General features: G+C 32.2%; 1 protein-coding gene across 1 annotated transcript in view; it reads right to left on the reverse strand.

The window, feature by feature from the left end:
- Window positions 1–24,335, reverse strand: part of LOC139530002 (receptor-type tyrosine-protein phosphatase alpha-like) — a 517,312-nt gene that overhangs the window by 2,897 nt on the left and 490,080 nt on the right. The window contains exons 5-21 of the mRNA XM_071326017.1: window positions 23,072–23,177; window positions 22,689–22,774; window positions 19,656–19,885; window positions 18,514–18,601; window positions 13,174–13,250; window positions 12,697–12,733; window positions 10,340–10,437; window positions 8,862–8,990; window positions 8,201–8,349; window positions 6,477–6,612; window positions 5,602–5,751; window positions 5,130–5,229; window positions 3,732–3,805; window positions 2,530–2,658; window positions 1,815–1,937; window positions 1,036–1,172; window positions 84–219 (exon numbers count right to left, since the gene is read on the reverse strand). Of these exons, the coding sequence (XP_071182118.1) occupies window positions 84–219; window positions 1,036–1,172; window positions 1,815–1,937; window positions 2,530–2,658; window positions 3,732–3,805; window positions 5,130–5,229; window positions 5,602–5,751; window positions 6,477–6,612; window positions 8,201–8,349; window positions 8,862–8,990; window positions 10,340–10,437; window positions 12,697–12,733; window positions 13,174–13,250; window positions 18,514–18,601; window positions 19,656–19,885; window positions 22,689–22,774; window positions 23,072–23,177 (1,985 nt within the window). The remainder of the gene's footprint in view (window positions 1–83; window positions 220–1,035; window positions 1,173–1,814; window positions 1,938–2,529; window positions 2,659–3,731; window positions 3,806–5,129; window positions 5,230–5,601; window positions 5,752–6,476; window positions 6,613–8,200; window positions 8,350–8,861; window positions 8,991–10,339; window positions 10,438–12,696; window positions 12,734–13,173; window positions 13,251–18,513; window positions 18,602–19,655; window positions 19,886–22,688; window positions 22,775–23,071; window positions 23,178–24,335) is intronic.

The raw sequence follows: 24,335 nt of genomic DNA on the forward strand, positions 1-24,335 counted from the left end.
TACGAAATCTGCTCATAGAATTTCAATTAGTGTACGTTTCATGTATGGTTGCTACTGCAATATTAGAGTTTTTTTAAACTTACGAAATCAGCAAAAAACTCTGGTCTCCTTAACTGCAGTAGCCTAGCTAGCTGGAATATGTCAGCATTGTCATCTATTGTCATACTGGAGACCGCGTTTGCAAATGTACAAAACAGACCACAGTTTTTAGCACCATCACTATTGTAAATAGAATTTGAAAAAAAATAAAGAAGGCATAAATGTTAAAAAACACTCTCAGCTGTTTATACAACAGAATTACAATAATAACAATGTTACAGGGATAACGAAAGAGTTTGATATTTTTTTAATAACTCCTCACAACTCATACATAGAAGAACAATTGACAACGCCATCAGTGTTAACGTAAAACCACAAAACACTACTGAAAAGTAATATTTAACTAACACAAACCGCACATAAAATAAGCGAGAACTATTGACCAAATGTTGCGTAACTCCTCTACTTATAACATTCATCGTATTGCTCATGGCAGTGCAAACAAATACCAACATGTTTAGTCTCAATGAATTAAGTTATCACCTACCAATACCTTAATTTATATCACTACAACAACGTTATAGTTCAATTCAAGAGCTTCTCGAGCCAAATTGAAATCCCCAGTTCATTATCAAATTTTGGGCGAAATAAAACTTATATGCGTATCGAAAGGAAACATACCATGCGTCAAACGCCAGATAAAATATACACTATCTTCTACCAGTATTAATAAACGTCTTTATATTTTAAAGAAATGTTGAAATTTCGAAATATCTTGAAATATTTATTTGATTGCACCATGTATCTGTTGTTATATCAACTTCATGAATATATATACAATAATGATAAAATATCATTTATAAAATGCATTTCAACAACTTGGATAATTCAAATCAAAGTGTATTGTACTTATGACAATTATTTAATTTTCACATGTTTCATTGAGTATAGTAGCTTTGCAAATTATGCATATATGTACACACGTTTTATACATACCCGCTGACAACAGTAACTGCATCATGTGACATACTGACACGTGTTGATATCATATTCACCAGTTTACACAACACACTTGGCTTAGGGTAACCACTACAAACAGCACAGTATATTACGATCTCCCTTGATTTTTCATCCTAAAACGAGAATATGATACTGATTTCTCTTCATCCGAGGAATTGTAAGTATATCTCATTTGAGTATGTCAATGGAGGAAAAGAACTAGGAATTATGAAAACGATAAGTAAAATATATCTGTGTTCTTGTCATGTTAAGAACAGATACAACCACTAATAGTTTATTGTTTATAACTGCATCAAATGTAAATTTCGTCAATGAATATTTCGTCAAAGATGCCTGAGAGAAAATGTCAACCGTCAACCTAAAGATGATTGCGTTTGTAAACCTTATGTATATACGTAAATAAGAATTCTTGTTGGAACCTTTTATTTTTAGTAACTTGTAGGTAGTAACTATTTATCTAAGTAGTAGTAACTGTTTATCACAGAAGTCATGATTAGAAAAACCAGCCTAAGAACTTTAAAGTTATGTTGACAAAACGACATTGACAAACACTAGATTATGACATGGTTTTGTGTTTCTGTATCTTCAATATCCGTTTTCCTTTTGCTAACAGCGTTTTATTTTGATTTTATATTTCGTTTGTTAGGTACTTTCCTGCCATTGTCCCCTTTTCCAGAGGTGTTTTTTTTTTATCTTTTGTCTAGTTGATTTTAACCTCTTTGAAAAGTTAACATATATCTTGTGAACAACGTTACCTTTCTTGACAAAACAATTGTACAGGATAATATATCAAATTCCACCTTTTCTCGTTTCGTTATCTTCATGGTGAATGAACCACATGAAAATGTGTCTTCTGAGGTTGCATATACAAATTCAGCCTTAATGTAGAAAAAACAGATTCCAAAATATATAATGCATGTAATTGAGATTTGTGTGATTGCAATCAAAGAAAGGAAACACATCTACACAATAAGAGTAATAGCAAATATAGATTCATAAAAACAGATTAGATACATTAAACCATTTAATTACTATTATATCAAAGTTAAATAACAAATGAGAAACGAATGGAAATAAAAAAAAACCATCACCAATCAATTAATGAATATTTAGTTGTCTATGATATTATATAGATTCTTAGAAAATGTTACAAATTTCCAAAGAGCAAATAGTTTATAATATTAGCATTCATCGGCTCGATAATTTCATGATCATTAACATTTCAAGAAATTCGTTTCATATGAATTTATTATCATTTACATCTTTATGTGAAAATCATTCAACCAACTGAAACACTTAAGCATGAATTTGGTAATCAGCTTCCCTAAATTGGTTAGCATGCATATACATAAGTTGAAATACAATACAGATTATACAACATAACAAGCCTACAGAAATCAAAACAATTTGTATAATAAACATATTTTTCATTTACTAAATGGCTTTTTAGAAAGATAACAGATACACTACCTCTGTTTGTTCATTTATAAACATGACTACAGTAGATGAGTTATGGTCCCTAATCATTGTCCAGAAGTCCATTTTTGTGTCTGGCAATGGAAGCTGTGTCGTCAGATAACCCACAAACTTTGTGTATGACTGAAACGTTAACAACGGGTCATGAATGTTAGAATAGGCACACTATGTTTACTGTTGAATCAATACATTCCAGTGGACTTTCCCCAAATTATTAACGGTATAAAACTACTCTTGAAATTTTAATTAACATATGAATATTTTGAGTTGATGCAAATTTTTGAGATACCAAATCGAGGGAGTTGTTTATCAAATTTACAGCATAACATGTATAAGTATAGCACATGTATGAACACTACTTCAATTCAGGACAGTATTTAAAAGGTAACGCGCTGGCCGTGTGATCTAAGTCGTCAACACCGAGATTGTGAGTTAGAATTCTTTCAGTGGTTCTTTTTTGGCTCTTCGTCTACCCCCACCAATAAAAACTGATCGCTACGAAAAAGCACGATAGTGCCTAAAATGACATTATACACATACCACATTCATATTGATAAGATTTATAAGATTTGCATAAAATTTAAGTTAAAGTGTGTCACGAATGGAATAAATATTCTGTAACATCATTCCCATTTGGGAGAAACATTACAGTATTTGTTCCTAAAGCAAAGAAAGGTATCCTATAATGGTTTACTTTTTTAAATTGTTATTTGGATGGAGAGTTGTCTCATTGGCACTCACACCACATCTGCCTTTATCTATGTATATTTGTTCCAAAAAGAAACAGATTTTATGAATCGTTCACAACAAAGTTTCCTGGAGACCTTCTGTACAAATATACGCTGACACCAAGTGGGCATAATTTTCCACATAATTGTTTTGGGCCTTTTTCAGAAAAAAAACCCACTGGTAACATCGATCTAAGGGATAATGAAAAACCAATTATATAAGATTCAATAAACCCTATACAATTTGAGTAATTCCTAATAAAGTGGCAGATTCAGAAAGGACATCCAATACGTCAGTCTTGGAAACCAACGATGCGCTGGCAAAACAAAAACGAACGAACAAAAAAAACAAAGGAAAGGACGACAAAAAAAAAGAAATTAAAAAAATATGATCTGAGGGAAGACTAAAGACAAAAAAAGAAAAACGAAGAAATAACAATTGGATTATTCGTATTGATCTATACATACAGGAGCTTGAACCGCATTGATATAATCAGTTCTTCCTTTGTCATATGTTGTGAGAAACAGCCTGTTGTTGTCAGCTGTAACGTGTAAAGAAAATATTAATAAGGTATCAATATGTTCTACATATTATTTCAAATACTTCCAACAGAGAATGACTATATTTTTATTAGATTTTCCTATGGATGGATTTTACATGCATGTCTTTTTTTAGCCATTGTGGCAACCTTGGTTTGATAGACCGTGTCATCGGACAAATCTTAAAACTAGATACCCGAATGATAATTGTGGCCAAGTTTGGTTTAATTTGGCCCCATAGTTTCAAAGGAAAGATTTTAATAAAAATTTACGATGACGGGCCAGACACCTGACGCCGAAATCCAGACGCCAGATGCAAGACGCCGGACACCGGACGCCGGAAGTCGGACGCCAGACACCAGACGCTGCACGCCGGACGCCAAAAGATGTAAATCAAAGATAACACTGTCATTGCTTGCATACTCGCAAAGTTAACAAACAGTAGTTACAATCAAAGAATGCACTTCTCGAAAATTGAATTAAAAAATAAATGTTAGGAAATAGATGTATCGTAATAAATCACTTTACACATCTAAATGTATAGGGCACTACACAAATCATACGTTTGGAAACAAATTTTCAACTAAAGAAAGCTAAAACAAGGAAAAGTTCATTAGAATATGTTATATATATAGTTTTTCATCCAACACATATTTGTTAAAGAACTTTAACCACGTTCTGGTAGAAAAATAGGTGTGTTTTATGTGTAAAAGGTAAGACCATTAACAATATTCATAAATGAGAAAGAAAAATAACCAAATTCCGTGAAAACCTCAATGTCCACTCGACGCATGTTGATCGTCTTTATCAATTTCAGAACCCTTTAAACAGCTGTTTACAGTCTATACAAAAAATTAATAATTTATTTCAGCCTTTAAATCAATAGTATGATTTATCCATTCGCGACAAATTCGGTACTGTTCAAACATTTCGCTAACAGTAAATTACGACGTGTTAAGGCGTTTTACAGTGATGTATATTATCAACATTACCATACAAAACGAATCTCATTTACCAGTACAATAGCATGATTTTGAAATATATAGTATTTTTTTTTCATTTTATTTATTATAATTTATTTAGATTTCGTCACATCCTGTACGCATAAACAGGTGTTATTTCCATTTCTACTCCAAATAAGGCATTGTTACATATGTATTCTTTGAAAATGGACATTGATATTACGGAATATGCTATGTGTTGTATGACAACCATCAATTTGAACAGTACATATAATGTAACTATCAAACGGTATATGGTACAATGTACTTTTATAAAGTGTGCTTCAAGAAAACTGGTAGTTTGTCACAGGTGTAACTAACTTACATGGGATGACTGATTTGTTTCTGTTTTTCTCTATATTTTCTGGACTTACAGCAGCGGTATACTCAGACTTTCCGTGCTCGGATTTCTTCGCTTCTAGCATCTATAAAAAGTAAATGCACATTTGTCCTTTTAGCGTGTTAAGATATTACCCATCACATATCAATAGTAAAAGAGCCTGCCCATTAAGCTTTCAGCATCATTAACGAATATTTTTTATTCGAAGTATACTATCCATGATATATATTTTGATTCGTGAATCATATATTAGACTAAAACTTATTATGACGCACCATATAAATATTTCACCATGATGAAATGCCTATTATTGAAACAAACAAAATTGCTTTAATATTTACGACTTTATTACTAATTTGTCAAAAGGATTACAATAAAGATTTTACACAATCTCATTTATTTAAAGACGTGTTTGATACTCCGTACTTGAAATCTCCCAGACTACAACTACAAATACCTTAAATTCTTTGTACAGTTTTTGATGATTGATTGGTTGTTTATCAATATCTATTTCCCGCCAAATTGTTCCAAATTGATCTTTTCCGATCTTTGTATCTGTCATGGTAAAAGCTTCCAACAAGGCATAGTGTAAACACACATACTGATCCTGAAATTATATATATCTTTTGACATGAACAAAAACTATTTCACTGTCTGGTTGATAAATTACTGTACATTTCCGTGGTTTAAACATGAAATAATTGTCATTTCATTTATTTTGTTTTCTTTTTATGTTATTTTCGTTTATTATGTTAGTAAATATTTGGGCAATATTTTTTTAATTACTTGAACGATTCACATACAACCTATTACGGATCCTACTTAACGTCGTAGTATATGGTTTGGGATTTGCTCATTGTTGAATGCTGTGCGTCGATATATATTTAGTTTTTTTTTTATTTGAGTGCATTGATCTCCATAAAATGGTCGTCTCGTTGAAAATCATACAATGTTCTACATCTCCTTTATTTACAGTTATATCAGAACCAGCTTTAATTGAGCAAACAAGACTTATCCAAATGTTACAAAATAAAGTTTCAATATATTTTCAGTTATAGTCCGAAAATTTGAAAGACGCCCCTATGTTATGAATAAAATCCCGTGAATCGGAAACGTAAAAATTTGAAATATGTAAAAATCATGAGGACGCGTACGTCAATAGATATAAACAATTGATCAAAGTTTCTTGAAAATTGGTAACAAAAACTTTTGAGTTATTGGCCTGGGCAAATGGCTTGACGGACAGAAAGAAGAACGGACGGACAGACAGATAACGGTTTGATATCAGAGTAAACGGTCAACGGGTATATATATATGGAAGTTAAGACTTACTGGAGTCTGCACCATATTCATTCGACTGTATCTCATTTTCTTTACAAACTTGACAATGTCGACACAACCTGTGACACGTCCCTCCTCATAAAGAGCATCTAATCCAATATATGTCCCTGTTCTTCCAATGCCAGCACTGAAAACAAAAATTGTAATTAATTGTTTAGATAATATTACATTTTATTTTGCGTCAATTAATGAAAATATGTTTTGGAAAATATAACGATATTTTAAAGTTTGTGGGGATCAGTTTTTACAAATTGTAGGGTTGATTCAGAGTCAAAGTGTTAATGACTTGAAAAGTTTGTACCAAGACAGGAGAATGACAGTTGGTTTCTATTCATTTGGTGTTTTTGAGCTTCAGATTGTACCATTTTGTATGCAACTTTCAGTTTCAAATTTTCCTTTGAGTTCGATATTTTTGATGTTTGAACTTTGGAATCATGTCTAAGTAAATATTACGTCTAGATAAAATTTAAGAGTATAATAATCTGATATAGTGGAGGATCCAAACAAAGAATTTATTGCCTTTAATGTTATAGGAATATAAAGTCTACATTGTTTTAAAGAGCATATTTTTAACAGCTTTTTTTCAATAGGTGAAATATAAGTAACAAAAAAAGAAAACCTTATGAATATATTTGCTTACACTCGGTTTTTGAAAAGCCACCGTTTTAAAAATATGAATGTGTAAGAATACAACCTGCTTTCAAATTTCTGATGGGGGTAAATGATCATGAATATATTTGATACTTAATGTATATATGTGCCTGCATTATTATTATCTTTATTAATGTTATGAAATTGTTATACTTGTAAAATATGTAAAATAAAAAAAAATATATGGCTATTTTTTTCACTTGCTAAAAAATGTGCCACTAGATAAATATATGCTTGTTAAATTATAAAAATAAATACAATTTTCATAGCAGAACCCAATATAAATGACTTTTAACTGCAATGTTTAAATGAATATAACACAAAGCATACAAAAAACAAGACATGCAGCTGAAAGCCCCAAATATTTTGAACAGAACGACTGACTGTACAAACCAGAGGCAATCGAAAAATAAACCATACAAACAAAGATAATCATAACACGTGATCAAGATTGCGGGACTTAATATAACAATGATATAAGTTAAATCAGTTTTACGTTCCCACATATTTCTCCTAGTCGTAAAGTTAAAACTTTTATTAGAAATCATGCAAAGTCAAAATTAGGTCCTGTTGGGTCATTCCTTCCTTTAAACATGACAAAAATTACGGAGGAATAGAAGGGTAGTAATTTGCATATGTTTTAAAAAGTGATGTCGTCTGACATGTTCAGAATTCTTCTAAATTAAATGCTACATGCTTAGCGTGACGTTATGATTGTGAAAACATGAACTACAGGACTTACTAATTCCTGCTTGAATACGACACAATTGCTGTAATGGGCCTGGTTAAGAGTTATCAAATGACACTGAGTAATTAATATTTAAGATCAAATTTTGAGTTGATAGAATCGAAAATGAACGTGTCACTCTGATTTCATTGCCCACATAACTGGAAGGTCTTTTTCAGTTAAGTTTGGAAAAAAGATTTGGAAACTACATATATGAAATATAGAGAGTTGTAGAATAACATACAAACAATCAAGAAAAATATTCACCATTTTGATTACAAGTAAAGTAATTGAACGCTCATGTATGAATGAAATGCTCAAAACTGACTCATATTACCTGCAGTGAACGAGAAGTTTCCCACTTTCTACATCGGAGTGATCTGATATGACATGTCTATGAAACAACACAAGGTACAGAGGATCTGGAGTTCCATGATCAGGCCAGGCTGTGAAATGGTACTGGATAATATTTCGTTTCTCCTTCGTCTAAATATATAATAAAGAGTAATACACGGTGTTCGCTTTAAAAAGAGAAAGTATTACACACATTTCTCAACTTGTTATTGATATGTAATGTGAGCCGCTGTCTCATAAACCTTATATTATCATTCTTTTAATTTTTACGTAGTTTGTGTCAATTGTCACATGCTAATCCCTATTTGCGAGGGTCAGAAGATTTCATAGGGATATCATGACGTTCCGTCTGCTATAATAGTTATTGTTTTTATAAGTTTTTTTTAAACTTGGTAGGAAAAGTCGAATATAAATTTGTGTTTCTGTTAGTTGTATATTTATAAGTATAAGTAAACTTTATAGTGTATTTCTCAACCATAAAAGTTACTGTGGTAAAGATATTTAACGTATTTAAGTAAGGAAAATGCATTTTCTTGAATATTTATTTCAAGGGTTGAGAGAAATTTATTCCAAGGGTTGAGATAATATAAGTCATTTTATATTCAATCGTCAAAAGTTTGTATGCGTTTTAAAAAAGAACTCACCTTCTTATCCTCAACAGATATTTCTCTGGTTACATAGGCTGCTCTTTCCTTTTCTGTCTGTAGAGTAATAATTAGATTTCCTAGTACCATTGGCTTTCCTCCTTCAGGCCAATATTTATCACATTTAACCTTCAATGCACATATAATGTTTTTATTACTCTTATAATATATCATAATCGCTGATTTATATACAACAGTAAAATACGTCTGCCTGTTGAGTCCTATTTTTCCAACATAATTTTCCGACCATGTTCCACGTCCAAAGATTTATATAAATATTTAGTAAAACACCACTGTTGGGCATCAATAAATGTTTTATCGTTTGGCTTTTAGTAAAGGAAAATTACAATTGTTTTATTTTTGTCTTCCAGAAAGGCAGTCTTCGGATTAGACAAACATGACAGATAAATGTTTTAGGTCTGTTAAATATGTGCTGGTTTCCTGACAAACACGCATCATCTAAGAACAAAGACAAATATAAGACTTGTCAAATCGGATTTAGAATGATGTATAGGAGTATGGCTATGAATATTCCTTTGAAGTATTTCTAAGTAAGCGTAGGCGTTAAAAGTTAAATCAACTATACTGAACTCCGAGGAAAGGAAAGTCCATCATCAAATGACAAAATCAAAAGCTCAAACATATCAAACGAATGAATAACAGCTGTCATATTCCTGACTTGCTTCAGGCATTTTCTTATGTAAAATGTTGTGGATTAAAGCTGGTGTTATAGTTAGCTAAACCCCTCAACTATATAAAAGTCGCATCAAATTAAATATATTTAAAACGGTTTGGAACAAAACAAACAGATACATGTATAATAAGGTAAAAATGTAAAAAAATAGGGGTACAGCAGTCAACATTGTTTTATAATCCTAATCACTATAAAAACAAACAAATATGTAACAAAGAAAGCACAGAAAGGCATGTAGACAACGCACATTAGCAAAAATGAGGGACAATAATACAAAATTTACAATAGCACAATAAGATAATGACGGGTTGTACGTGTTTAAGTACAGACCCAAGTCATATGTATCAAAGAAACACAAAAAGTCATAAAAACTTGCCTTTAACAAAAATGAAAGACAAGAATACAAGAATACAAAAAAAATATCATAGGACGATAACACAATGAAGTTTAAGTACAGAGCTACGTCATCTGTATTAAAGAAATACAAAAAGGCATATAGACAAGGCACATAAGCGAAAATGAAAGACAATAACACAAAAATTATCAGATATAGGTCTGTACAGCCAGTTCAATGCAAAATAAATTCATGTACAATCCATACTAAACTAAATTACATGTTTGATTTACAGTTCAAAGATTTATTTCATCTTCTCTGATTTCTCTGCTTTATGAGACCGTTGCCTTAAATCATCGTAAATGTTGTACTTATTATTATTCACAAAAAAATAATTAATTTCGTAGCTCGACTTTTCTTTACACAAAATATAATAAAACATAAGATCACCTTTGCAACTTCCTTCAAGTTTGTCAGCATAATGATCTTTCTGGAGTTGTTCTGCCAGATCATTTCCCAGAAATCAGTGAATGTATGCTTTAATGGTCCTAAAATATTCATTATCCATGAAATAAAATATATTAGTTGAAAACACTTGTAATTTATTTCTGTATGTCTTTTTTATTTGGGACAGATTTTTAAATATTTTTTATCAGTCTGCATTTCTTATGGACTCGAGCAATCCCACATGCAGTGATATATGCCTACTATAACATATATTGGCGGCTATTTCGTTTTCGAGTCTTGTTACTCGAAACCACAACACATTTCGTTCTTTATTATTTAGTATCTTTGTGAGTTTTGAAGATTTAACTTGTAAATTTGCATCAATAAGTGAGCTTTTGATATGCCAATGATATATTTTTTAACTATTTGTTTATAATTTTATTACTTTATTGTTTATCGATATTTTGTGCGTTTTCCCTTTGATCGTCTTTTGTGATAATTTGTCATATCATGCTACTCGCTTGAGATTGAAAATTATCGCTAGAAACTAAGGAGGCACGATGCGTTGCTGATGAAATCAAAATGAGATTGACAACGTCATATGTAAAATAATGATAAACAGATTATCATTGGTCATCTCAACTCGATTGCTTTTCTCGCTTTGGCCGTACCGACTCAAACGAGAAATCAATTTCGTTGAGATGGTCAACGGTAATTTATAATTTTTTGTAAAATAGTAACGATTGACTCAATCCTATATACCGCGTTTGTCATTTTTCTTTAAAAGAAAGAAAATACATATTATCGTACGAACGAAGTGTTGAACTAATTTTCAATGTGCACGGCGAAAAGGTTAAAACCTCCAGACGAAGATATATAAGAATATATATGAGAATTTGACGATTGGATAGCGGAAAAATAGTGATATCATGTTTGACTGTTTCGTCAAGTATAACACTGTATAGAGCATTAGATATAAAATCTTGAAAAAAAACTTTGTAAGTCTTCCACCATATAGTAGTAGCATAAGAAGCTCGGACGATCACTTTGGTATTTATAGTTAAGTGGTTTAAGATTATTAATCACGTTAAAAAATATCATGACTTTTAATATAGCAGGTGCATATAAAACATGCCTCCATTCTGTTAAAATCAATTGACACAAACGTAAAATATGAAATTACAGAAATACTAAACGCAAAGGAAAAGTAAAAACAGAAACATCAAATGGCAAAATCAAACGCTGACACATTTCATATTACATATACATATTCATGGATCTACAATCTGTCGATACCTGTAACTTGGCATTGCACAAGGTCATGATTTTCTCTGGCTGTTTATGACGTCTTTACACTTAATCCATTGGATGTTGGATGTGTACGGATTGATAGTTTAAGTCTTAGATGCATGATTTCTTTATTAGTTGTTTGAACTAGCTGTCAGATAACTGCGAGTACTCTCAGATATGTTCATTGTGTCTTTTTGTGTCGGGATGTATAAGTACCCGGCCACGTCCACTTGTATTTTTGTCCATCTGATGAGTTAAGCCATTTTCAACTGATTTTTATAGTTCGTTATTATGTTGTACTGTTATACCACTGTCCCAGGTTAGGGGGAGGGTTGGGATCCCGCTTACATGTTTAACTCCGCCACATTATTTATGTATGTGCCTGTCCCAAGGCAGGAGCCTGTAATTCAGTGGTTGTCGTTTGTTTGTGTGTTATAATTCTTTTTCGTTCATTTTTTTTTATATAAATAAGACCGTTAGTTTTCTCGTTTGAATTGTTTTACATTGTCTTATCGGGGCCTTTTATAGCTGACTAGGTGGGCTTTGCTCATTGTTGAAGACCGTACGGTGACCTATAGTTGTTAATGTCTGTGTCATTTTGGTCTCTTGTGGACAGTTGTCTCATTGGCAATCATACCACATCTTCTTTTTTATATTGCCAAACACACAAAACGATAAACAAACAACTGTCATATTTCTGGCTTGTTTCGTGTATTTCCTTACATAGAAAATGTTGTATTAAACCTGATTTTATAGAAATCTAAACCTCTCATTTTTTGGACAGTCGCAATTAATTCTGTTACGTTGACAATAATATGTGAGTAATACAAATAAATATAATACATGCAAGTTAAAATTTCAAAAGTTGGAGTACAGCAATCAACATTGTTATATAATCTCAACCACTATAAAAACAAACGACTAGGTCAACAATGAAAAACAATATGGCATTAAGACACTCTATAGAAAAGTTTCAGGCTAATGTTGTTAGTCTATTCTCCAATGTACCTTTAAAGGATTGCTAATGATTTGAAACAGTACAACATAGTTTACACATATACTTTCTATACCTTGTGATGCTATATAACAGCTTTCTTTCTCAAATCCCTGTAAGTATATAGTAAAAACGCTCAGAGGATATTGAAAATGTTATAGTTGAATTTTTTTTACAGCTATTAAAGAAATATGGCAAATAAAATACTCGAAATTAAAAAATATTAAAATTGAACTAGCCTAGGACTTCATCTTTTACTGCTGAAAAAAAAACTAAGGTCGTATCGGTAAAATAATGAACCATTTTGTTCTGGAATAAAACAAAAAAATAACAATGACGAGTTTAGTATACTGAACGGTTTTGTTTTTCTCCTATTAGCTTTAATGATTAAATTTCCCACATTCGTATTGCATTTATAATAAGAAATATAAAAATGCATTAAGGTTACACTTTCAATAATCACTTTCGTGATGTCCTTGGAAACCTTGCGGGAAATTTTAATAGATGCCGTTAATTAATGGATTGATGAAATCGTAATCTACACAAGACTTACGTCAACTAAGTTTGCATTGATGTAATCCGTATGCGGTGATCCAGGTGTAGGTTGCAAAATAACCCGAGTATGGTCATCTAAAACAGAAAAAAATAACATACTGAATTTGATTTCACTTGAGTTAAATTAAACTACAACAAATAGCCTTGTCAAATAATTTTCAACATAAAACTTTTTATTATGAGGATGCAGTATAAGGAATATAGTTCCATATATCATAAGTCACCATAGGGAGCGTTTTTAATCTGTATGAACCTTTAAGAGTGTATTAACATGAATGTCCATTCAATGAGATATATCTTTATCAACTGCAAAACGAATCTTTATGAAAAACACAAACGTTTGCGGAAATTTATATTTGAAAAATATCTAAATCAATATCAACTAAATATCATACTAAGGAGTCTAGTACTAGTACACCAATCAAAAGTAATTGTTTCATATGATAAAAAAAGAAACTTATTTCAAACGGGATAGCACATCCTCATTTTTACGGAAATGTTGTTAACTGTGGCCGCAAATTTTGAAATGATCCATGTAAACTTGTCGCTTCTTTAAATAAACTTGTTCTAAAAGGTTACCTATTCAACACTGTAATAAGATCATTGAATATTGTTTTTATTGGTATACATATTGATTTTGTTATCAGTAAATTAAAAGCTAACTAAATATTACTAGTATTTTATATACATATTCATGGATCTACAATCTCACTGTGTCTAAACCACACCGGCAAAATTTGTTCGGACTCGATGGTATCTAACATCCGGCACAATGACGGAACACCAATAGACAAAAGAAAGGTAGGTTTCTCCTTATTTTTTTATTTTTTTTATGATATCGAAGAATATATATACATATACAACTATTTTCTATTGTGAGATGCAATATTTTCTACAACCGTTCTATATTAACGGAGAAATAAGTCAAAATGCATGTCAAAATGACGAATTGAGTGAACCTTGCCTCGAAATTGTTTAATTTCTCGTTAAATTGTTCACATTGTACGGAAAGAAAGGTACGGGAAGATAGATATTGACACGGAGATTGCAAATTTAGTTATTATGAGCATCTCCATAATTGTATCTCTGTGTATGTAGATAAAGGCAGATGTGGTGTGAGTGCCAATGAGACAACTCTCCATCCAAATAACAATTTAAAAAAGTAAACCATTATAGGTTAAAGTACGGCCTTCAACACGGAGCCTTGGCTCACACCGAACAACAAGCTATAAAAGGCCCCAAAATTACTAGTATAAAACCATTCAAACGGGAAAACCAACGGTCTAATCTATATAAACAAAACGAGAAACGAGAAACACGTATATATTACATAAACAAACGACAACTACTGTACATCAGATTCCTGACTTAGGACAGGTGCAAACATTTGCAGCGGGATTAAACGTTTTAATGGATCCAAACCTTCTCCCTTTTTCTGAAACAATAGCATAACATCACAACATAGAAAAACATACGATAAAATATCAATTGGCAGACTTAACTCAATCAAAAAACGTATGATTACACAATGAACGAATAAATTTGATCTGCGATATCTGAATACAAATGCACAGTTAAATAAATATTAGAGACAAACATTCATGACCAAAAAGCTGACAAACAAATTCAAACACACTGAGAAATATTTAACCAATCAATGTTCACTATAGAAAAAAACCGGTTTTTTATAATCTTGAAGTTTTTACAAATGTTGTAAGAATAAGTGAAAAATTGAGGATATTACAAATAATCAAAGCTGGTGTACAGACAAGATCCTTATAAATAAAAAATAACAAAAAAAGCATTATAAACAGTATCAACAGGTCGAATTAACAAGAAAATACGATTTGAGAGTACTCGCAGTTACTGACAGCTAGTTAAAATCCAAAACCAATTAATAGTAAAAAATCATGCATCAGATACTAAAATCGACTAAAACACATCACAGGGATTTAGTATTTTAACGTCATCAATAGTCAAAGAAGACATGACTTGTGCAATGAAAGAAAAGGTCATGTCAAATTAAAATAAACCGGTTTCGTCAATGTTGTTACTACAGAATCACCCGGTTTCGTCTATATATATCACCCGGTTTTTTTGTTTTTTTTTTACAAACAATTTATGAAAAGAAACTTTGGCACGGATCTGAACATTGTTTTTCGAGAATTTAAATATATATTTATTGTAAAGTAAACTTGGCGTGTTAATATCTATTTTAAACGGGCACTTTTGGACAAAGTTAATTATGATAATACACATTTTCCTAATGAAAGGCGTATCCCTTATTTCACTAAACTAATTTTAAATGGAATATAAATACTGAATAGCAAACACTGGTATCTAATTATTTTGTAACATTATTATATTTTCTTTGTTTATAATAGTAGCATGTAAAGATGAAAATAAAAGGATGTGTTTTGATTGTGCCACAATTTTAATTTACTATACTATATTATATACACTTAGTTTACAATATTTACTATCAATTATTAATACATTTATGCATTCAATCATTGACGAACAGTCCCAAACCGACTATAGTCTATACTGTTCTGCACAAATTAATCATGCATGCAGTCCTGCCAGATGTTCTGGTAATATATATACTGTGTTACTTGCGCACTAAAGCGAGTTTTCACACTTAAGCATCCATAACATAGCAGTGAGATTTGTAACTTTCTCCCCGTTTCTGGTAGGCACATTTATTTTCATAGGCATGTTTTTCACATTATTTTTACAGTTCAAATTCATTTTTTGTAGTTCAAATTCAATTGAAACTTCAAGATAACTTTCGAAAACAATATCTGACAGTTTTGTATTTTCAATGTGAATAAAAGTTGGTTTGCAAAACATGACCGTCATTTATATCTAGGTCTTACTTGTTAAGAAGAAGTGACGGTAACCACTTATCCCATAAACATTGACAATGAGACAACTTTCTTTTAGACACAAAAATTATGTTGAATTAATCAAGTTTAGGTCAGCGTATGCCTTAAACAATGAGAAAAACACGCAAACTGCATGAAAGCAGGCTATAACAGGGCCCTAAATTATAAATGTAAAACAATTCATACAAGAAAACTACCTGCCTATTTTATGTTCAAAACGCATATGGTATAAAGCAACCAAAGACAACCATGGAATTACAAGCGTGTGATTCGGGAATGGACTGAGTCAAAGTGTTGTCGCTGACACAAACAGTACAACAAAAGTACAAATAATAAAAAATAATGAAAAAACCTTAACTCGTCCGATGACCAACGTCAGTGTACGATCATCATAACACAACGGCGACAGTACAGACTCGTTTTTTTTAGTAATGTTAACAAAATAATTATTATTGAATTTTGTCGATGACTTGAGACTATTATACTAATTTGTACATAGCAGTATAGTTACAATAAGGGATAAAAAAAATTACTTTAATGCATGGTAGTTGTAATCCTACATTCACTTTCTATGTCGATTATGCATGCATATATACAGTTGTCTTATTATCAACGTTTATCCTTAAGAAGATTTATTTTTAACGATTGTAGAAAAGATTACATACATAGAATGATTAGATTACTTATAAAGTTGTCCATCCTTTTGTGCGAGAAAATCACATATCAATTGTGTGTTTCGATTTTTAAGACCGTAAACTTTAATTTCAAGTTTAAACATGTTCAACATATTTTCCCATAACTCATATAGAAAACGCATATTTAAAGAGCTTTAATCTCAATATGCTGTTAAAAAATTTCGGAATGCAAAGTAAATTAAAATATTTGTGTTCTATAAGAGTAGGAATTCAAGTTTTTGCTTATTATTTATTTGAATCTGAGACTCATATAAATAATAAGCTGTTGTCCGGTGAACGAACTTGTTTTCCAACGACCCACACAACTCCTTTTGAACGCTGAAGTTAAATAATCAATTATAATGTACTGCGATTATGATTTTTTTTATTTGACCAAACCGGGTTATGCATTTTGAAATCTATGACGAAACCGGGTTGTATACATTGACGAAACCGGCCAGTTCCATTTTGACATGACCCATTTCTTTCGTTCCATACACAGAGATACAATTATGGAGATGCTCATAATAACTAAATTTGCAATCTCCGTGTCAATATCTATCTTTCCGTACCTTTCTTTCCGTACAATGTGAACAATTTAACGAGAAATTAAACAATTTCGAGGCAAGGTTCACTCAATTCGTCATTTTGACATGCATTTTGACTTATTTCTCCGTTAATATAGAACGGTTGTAGAAAATATTGCATCTCACAATAGAAAATAGTTGTATATGTATATATATTCTTCGATATCATAAAAAAAATAAAAAAATAAGGAGAAACCTACCTTTCTTTTGTCTATTGGTGTTCCGTCATTGTGCCGGATGTTAGATACCATCGAGTCCGAACAAATTTTGCCGGTGTGGTTTAGACACAGTGAATCTGTCGATACCTGTAACTTGGCATTGCACAAGGGCATGTTTTTCTCTGGCTGTTTATGACGTCTTTACACTAAATCCATTGGATGTTGGATGTGTACGGATTGATAGTTTAGTCTTAGATGCATGATTTTTTTATTAGTTGTTTGAACTAGCTGTCAGATAACTGCGAGTACTCTCAGATATGTTCATTGTGTCTTTTTGTGTCGGGATGTATAAGTACCCGGCCACGTCCACTTGTATTTTTGTCCATCTGATGAGTTAAGCCTTTTTCAACTGATTTTTATAGTTCGTTATTATGTTGTACTGTTATACCACTGTCCCAGGTTAGGGGGAGGGTTGGAATCCCGCTAACATGTTTAACCCCGCCACATTATTTATGTATCTGCCTGTTCCAAGTCAGGAGCCTGTAATTCAGTGGTTGTCGTTTGTTTATGTGTTACATATTTGTTTTCTTTCATTTTTTTTTACATAAGTAAGGCCGTTAGTTTTCTCGTTTGAATTGTTTTACATTGTCTTATCGGGGCCTTTTATAGCTGACTATGCGGTATGGGCTTTGCTCATTGTTGAAGGCCGTACGGTGACCTATAGTTGTTAATGTCTGTGTCATTTTGGTCTCTTGTGGACAGTTGTCTCATTGGTAATCATACCACATCTTCTTTTTTTTTATAAAATTCATCATTGTCTTAACGACAATTCTTTCAACGAATATATATTTTTGAACCTCGAGATCAAATGAGATTTGAAAGACAAATTGATCGTCTCAATTGACAACCCTGTATAATTGAAAGTAATTTATCAATGTAATGTGTTTCTGGACTACATACCTTAAACGTATATTAAAACATATTGTTTGATACAGTTATGAGTAAACTTATAACACTAGTACTCAACATACAGGGAAACGTTGTTTTAAATCTGTTCTTTGGCATGTTCTCTTTCTTTTGTGCGATAGTGGTTGGGTGTTGTGGACCGTAAGGGATAGTCTGGAAAGAGATAGAAAATGTATCAAGTTCAATGATTTCTTATTGATAGTTTTGCATATTAAAGGTGAATTGTGCTGAAGAGCTACTCATTATTCAGTCAATTTGAAGATGATCGCTATTGATCGAAAGGGGATACAAAATTGTTTAATTTCGTCGAAAGGGGATACAATATTAGTTACATAGTGTGCTAGTGACCTAATACGGTATATATGGGGTCAGTAAATTCCATATGGGTTGAGAGCGAAGCTCGAATCCCCATATGGAATTTACTTACCCCATATATAACGTATTACGTCACTAGCACACTATGTAACGAATTTATCTTACCGACTATCTTAACGAGTGAAATTAAGACTAGTGATTCTCAAAATGAGCAAGTCTTCAATACTGTCAGCACTAAGAAAATACTTCCATGAATCCTACAAAAAGAGATGCCAACAATAACGACTTGTAAGGTTTAAATGTGTTTTATGAATTTGTTTCAATCTTAATCATCAATTTCTTCGTCTGTTGGATCTTTTAAGATTTTTTCTCAGTACCGTTTTGTTTTTTATAAAGGGACATAACACCATTACTAACCGTGTATGAAATAAGCTCCGCCCCCTTCTTACCTAATAAGGTATATAAAGGGACGTAACTCCACTACTAACCGTGTATGAGATAAGCCCCGCCTCCCTACTAACCTAATATCAAATATACACGGTTTGCACGCGGACGCTTTTAACCAATCATATTCCTGGAAATGTATAGGAGGTAAGATAAAAAGTCTTACATAATGCTATTTGGAGTGAAATTAATATGATTAACTGAATGTGAATTAAACATGTTAATGAAATGTATATCTCTCCCTCACAATTTTTAAACCTTATTAATATTTTGAAAAAGTCACATTTCACAGATCCATCTTGTTAGGTTTTTGTCTCAATCTATATTACAGATTTGTAATATTTATCATGTTTATATCATATTTTAAAAGTTATTTATTGAAACACTGAGGCTTTCTGTATTTTTTTGTTGATAAAGGTATCAACAATTATCATCCAGTTGAAATTACCTTGTACTCGGAGTGAAGACCTTCATTAACTTGTTTCCTTTTAATGTAGTCCTTTAAATCTTCAGTTTTAACTGTCGTCAATATATCGGCACTGTTACAATATGTGTTGCCTTTATCTGTACTGGTGTCTTTTGTTGATACTCGTGAAGGAATGGCATCATCTGTGTCCGAGGAGGACTGACGACTCGCTCTAGCAATATTGATATACATCCCCTCTTGGCGGTCTCCTCCTTAAAAAATATTTAGAACTATACAGACCGTACGAAATACATTTTTGATCATTTGCCTTGCATAAATTGTATGCAAGTATAGTAATGTATAAGATTGACGAAGAAATTATCGCTTACATTTTGATATTATGACACCTGTTATAACGGTCACATATCGTGCAGTTGATCGGTATATCTGAGATGCAGTGTTCATTTACCTTCTGTGTGCACTCTTATGTTAAATTATTTAAATTGTAATGGACATGATAATGAGAGCGTGGAAGAGGTGAGGGGGGACGTGAAATGGAAAATATTAAAAAGACGATTCTTCTAGACGATTCTTCTATCTCCTCATGTACGTCAGTGGGGGTTCAGTTACCTATTGTAACAAATATCTGCACTAAGTATCAACTGTTGTGGTAAATTGTTCAAAATATGTTTTGTTAGTTTATGTAAATAAGGCATATCAACTAAATTTGTGAAACCTAAATTGAAACTTAGTCAGTGCATACTAAATAACGGGTTAGAAGATATGGTGGTAAAAAAAGTTAGAAATCTATATCAAATTGAGAATGAAAATTGGGAATGTGTCAAGAAGACAACAACCCGACCAAAGAGCAGAACCGTTCGAATGATACAACTTGATCTTCAACGCGATACAATTCTGCACCCGGTGGTGGGCTGCAGCTGGACATCTAATGAAATATGTACTAGATCAATGAAAATGGACGTCACACTAAACTTCAAAACATACAAATGAACTAAAATTCAAAAACATACAAGACTAAAACTAGTTAGAGGCTTTTGACTCCCCCTATACTTCAAGCATATATGCATTTATGGATATAAATATGAGACGTTGGCTGTTTTAATAGTACAATTTCATCGAATGACAGTAGTCCTGAGAGAAAGAGTAGCCGTGAAACTTCCTCGATTTTTTTAACATACCTATTTTGTTTTTAGGTCATTGACTTATAAAAAAATCCCCACAACCATTATAAAAACATGTATTTTTCAATGACAAAGAATATATAATCATTTAATTCAATGTTTTATCTATTATTGATGATAGCTATATATAAATAGCAGTTAAAGCCCCGTCGCTTCTTCACGGATCGCACGAACGGACGCCGAATGGACAACTTTAAAATCTGTTCATGTCTGTGAGACGTCCGTTCTTATCCGTTAGATGTCCGTCCATATACGTTTGATATCCGTTCAATATCCGTTTTATCCGTCGACATCCTTGTGGAATTTTTTTAGCACGTTCAAAATCTTGAAAACTTTTTAATTGGCATTTATCCGTTTTGCATTCGGTACTTATCCGTTTTACCCTTACGTTCATGTCCATTTCACATCCGTTCATCATCAGCTTTATTCGTTAAACGTCCGATAGAAGTCCGTCGGTGAATGAATCTAACGGACCTCCAACGGATGTATATAACGGACAAGGAACGGAAAGAAAACATAATAAAATTAACGGTAACAATTGTCTTGCACCAGATGCGCATTTCGACAATATATGCCTCTTCAGTGATGCTCGTGGCCAAAATATTTGAAATCCAAAGCTTATATAAAAGATGAAGAGCTATAATCCAAAAGGTCCACAAAGTATAGCCAAATCCATGAAAGGAATCAGAGCTTTGCATGAGGGAGATACATTCCTTAATTTATAATAATTTCTATCATTTTGTAACAGCAAATTTTGATAACACAAAAAATCCGTATTTTCATGCCAGTCTACTGGGCTAGTGATACCCTCGGAGACTAATAGTCCACCAGCAGGGGCATCGACCCAGTGGTAGTAATAAAATTAACGGTACCAATTTTCTTGCACCAGATGCATAACGGACAAGTACCGGATATGTTCCAAATGTAAAACGAATAAAAGCAAATTGAAAAATACGCGTCAGAAATGCTCTTTTTGGTGCATCAGATTTTTTTAACTGTTATGAATGTTTCTTAGCTGACATTTTTTTCCTCTTCCTTTTCCACTCCTATTTTTGGCGGAATTTTGAAGAATAAACTAAAACCAGTTACACGTAAACTTTTTAATTATTTCAAGGTCATGTGTATATGCGATTAACATGTATCAATGCTGCCGCCTTTCATTTTCCGCTTATCTTGTGCATCAGTTTTATCCGTGACGCTTCCGTATGTGTCCAATTTTTGCGGTACTCGTCATTTGGATGTACATTTCTGTCCTGTACGTTTCCGTTTGTCGTACGTTGTAATTCTTTTGTGCGTCCGTTTTATTTGGTCAGTACACCAACATTCTCCACCGGATACAAATTTTTGTCAACGGAATTTTTTTCTTTCTTTTCATCCTTTTCGGCGTCCGTTCGAGCTATCCGGTAAGGTGTGACCACAAAAACAACAAAATTAAAAAAAAAAAAAAACATTCCTTTTTTGTATACGAATGCGACCGGTACACCAAATTTACTAACTATTTCATTGTATCTATGGAAGAATTTCGTTTAAATCAACGTAAGTAATAAGACCTGCGAATCTACCAGCTTAATTTAATTTGTATTATGCGAACATGCAGAACAATATCAAAAACAAAAATCAAGAATATAATTATAACTAAAGACACCAAAAGAGAATTAAAATTATTAGGACAGTACTTGTGTACGACAAAGATATATAATAAGCTTTAATCAACAATTTTAAAACGGTCACTTTTACCAATTGTTTACAACACGAAGCTTGTTGCACATATTTTTCCAACATGTAAACAGAAATGTGTAAACTTATTAATAAATGTATTATGTATGGTATCTCTATCGAAAATACACCAGAATTGTAAATTGTCAAAACTTACCTTGTCGCAATGATACCTTTCTATCTACAAACTGAAGTCCTTCATTTTCTCCAGAAACTCTATCATCCAACGGTTTATGTCTTTTTCTAATATAAAAAAAACCAAATAATAACACATGACACATGGAATTAAATAGTTGCTTTTTTAGAATAAATAATTTAAATAAAAAGGAAAGGTATGAAGATTGTGGAAATTGGAATTTCATTTCGAGATATTTATCTGAATTATTTAATAGAGATTTGAATTGTAAATTTTTATTCGACAAAACTTATTTGTAAATGTCTACAGTACAGTAAATTAATTTTATTTTTGAACTGACACAAGGAGTACTTATGTATGCATATTGAGTCTAACAATTTAAACTACTGATATAGTTTGATTACCTTTTCATACATATAAAACCGATAACTACAATGATAACTAAGATGAATATTCCTCCTACAATACCACCAGCTATTGGGGCTACTGAGTCTGATGCTGTAGCTGAATCTGAAAAAAAACTAATTATTGTTGTAAGAAACATATGTACAATAACTTTGTAAACTGATGTAAGATATATTAGTTTAGTAACTAGAGCAAAAAGGGGAAATGTGAATTTTTTACAAATGATATGTATATCCCTGAATTTTTATAGAACGTAGATGAATTCATGAAGTTGTAACTGTAAGGCATTCAACAATCAAAACAATCTAACTTTATTTGAGGTTTAATGTGTGAACACAAATATGTGAATCAATTCATAAGAGAAATCCCATGACCTGATATTAATACAATAAAACCTGAAAATGAATATGACATACAGCAACCACTTAGATACATGCTCCTGGTGTGGGAAATGTGCATACAGAATGTGTGTCTGTGGGTAAGTGGGTGGTTGGTTGTGGATTGTTACAACATAATTGGTTTTCGAATTAGCAATACAATGCTAACTATTTGCAGATAGTAATAATACTAAAAGTAAGATAACCCCTGTATCTTATCATTGGCGGATCCAGGGGGGGGGGGGGGGGGGGGGGGGTTCCCTTTTTTTGGACGATCAATGCGTTTGATTGGGAGCGTATAGTTGGACCCCCTTTATTCTGGGTTTGGAACCCCCTTTTTAAAATGGCTGGATCCGCCTCTACTTATACAATTTTTGGAGTAAAAACAAATCGAATACTATAGAAGACCTGAAAATCTGACAAAAAAATCGCATATATCTACAGTTGAGCATAAATAGTTATAGTGATTTTTGTTTATTTTGGGATATTTACTGTTCCACTAGCGTGTTAAGAGTACAACAAGTTATGAGAAGACCCAATCACCACTGGGGTAAATGTGATCTCCGTAACTGCAGTTACGTATATCCAAAGATGGCGGAGGATATTTCTAGTCAATATTTCTTTTGTCAATTGTGTAATAATCCTGTATTATTTTTCGGTAGTTCTTGTCTTATCTAAAGTATTAATAAGTTTGAAACTTAAACACGTTTCACCTGATGTTAAGCTGGGGTCACACATTCACGATTTTTACTGCCGTCCTTGACAGGACCATTCCCGATTAAAATTTATCAAAAGTCTGATCAAGATCCTATGAATCGTGGATGTAAATTCAAACTTTAAAAATTTAATCACGACAACAATCAGATATTGTTCAGGAAGCGCCGAT

This window comes from Mytilus edulis, chromosome 7 (assembly GCF_963676685.1).
Source record: "Mytilus edulis chromosome 7, xbMytEdul2.2, whole genome shotgun sequence".
Taxonomy (NCBI): Eukaryota; Metazoa; Mollusca; class Bivalvia; order Mytilida; family Mytilidae; genus Mytilus; species Mytilus edulis.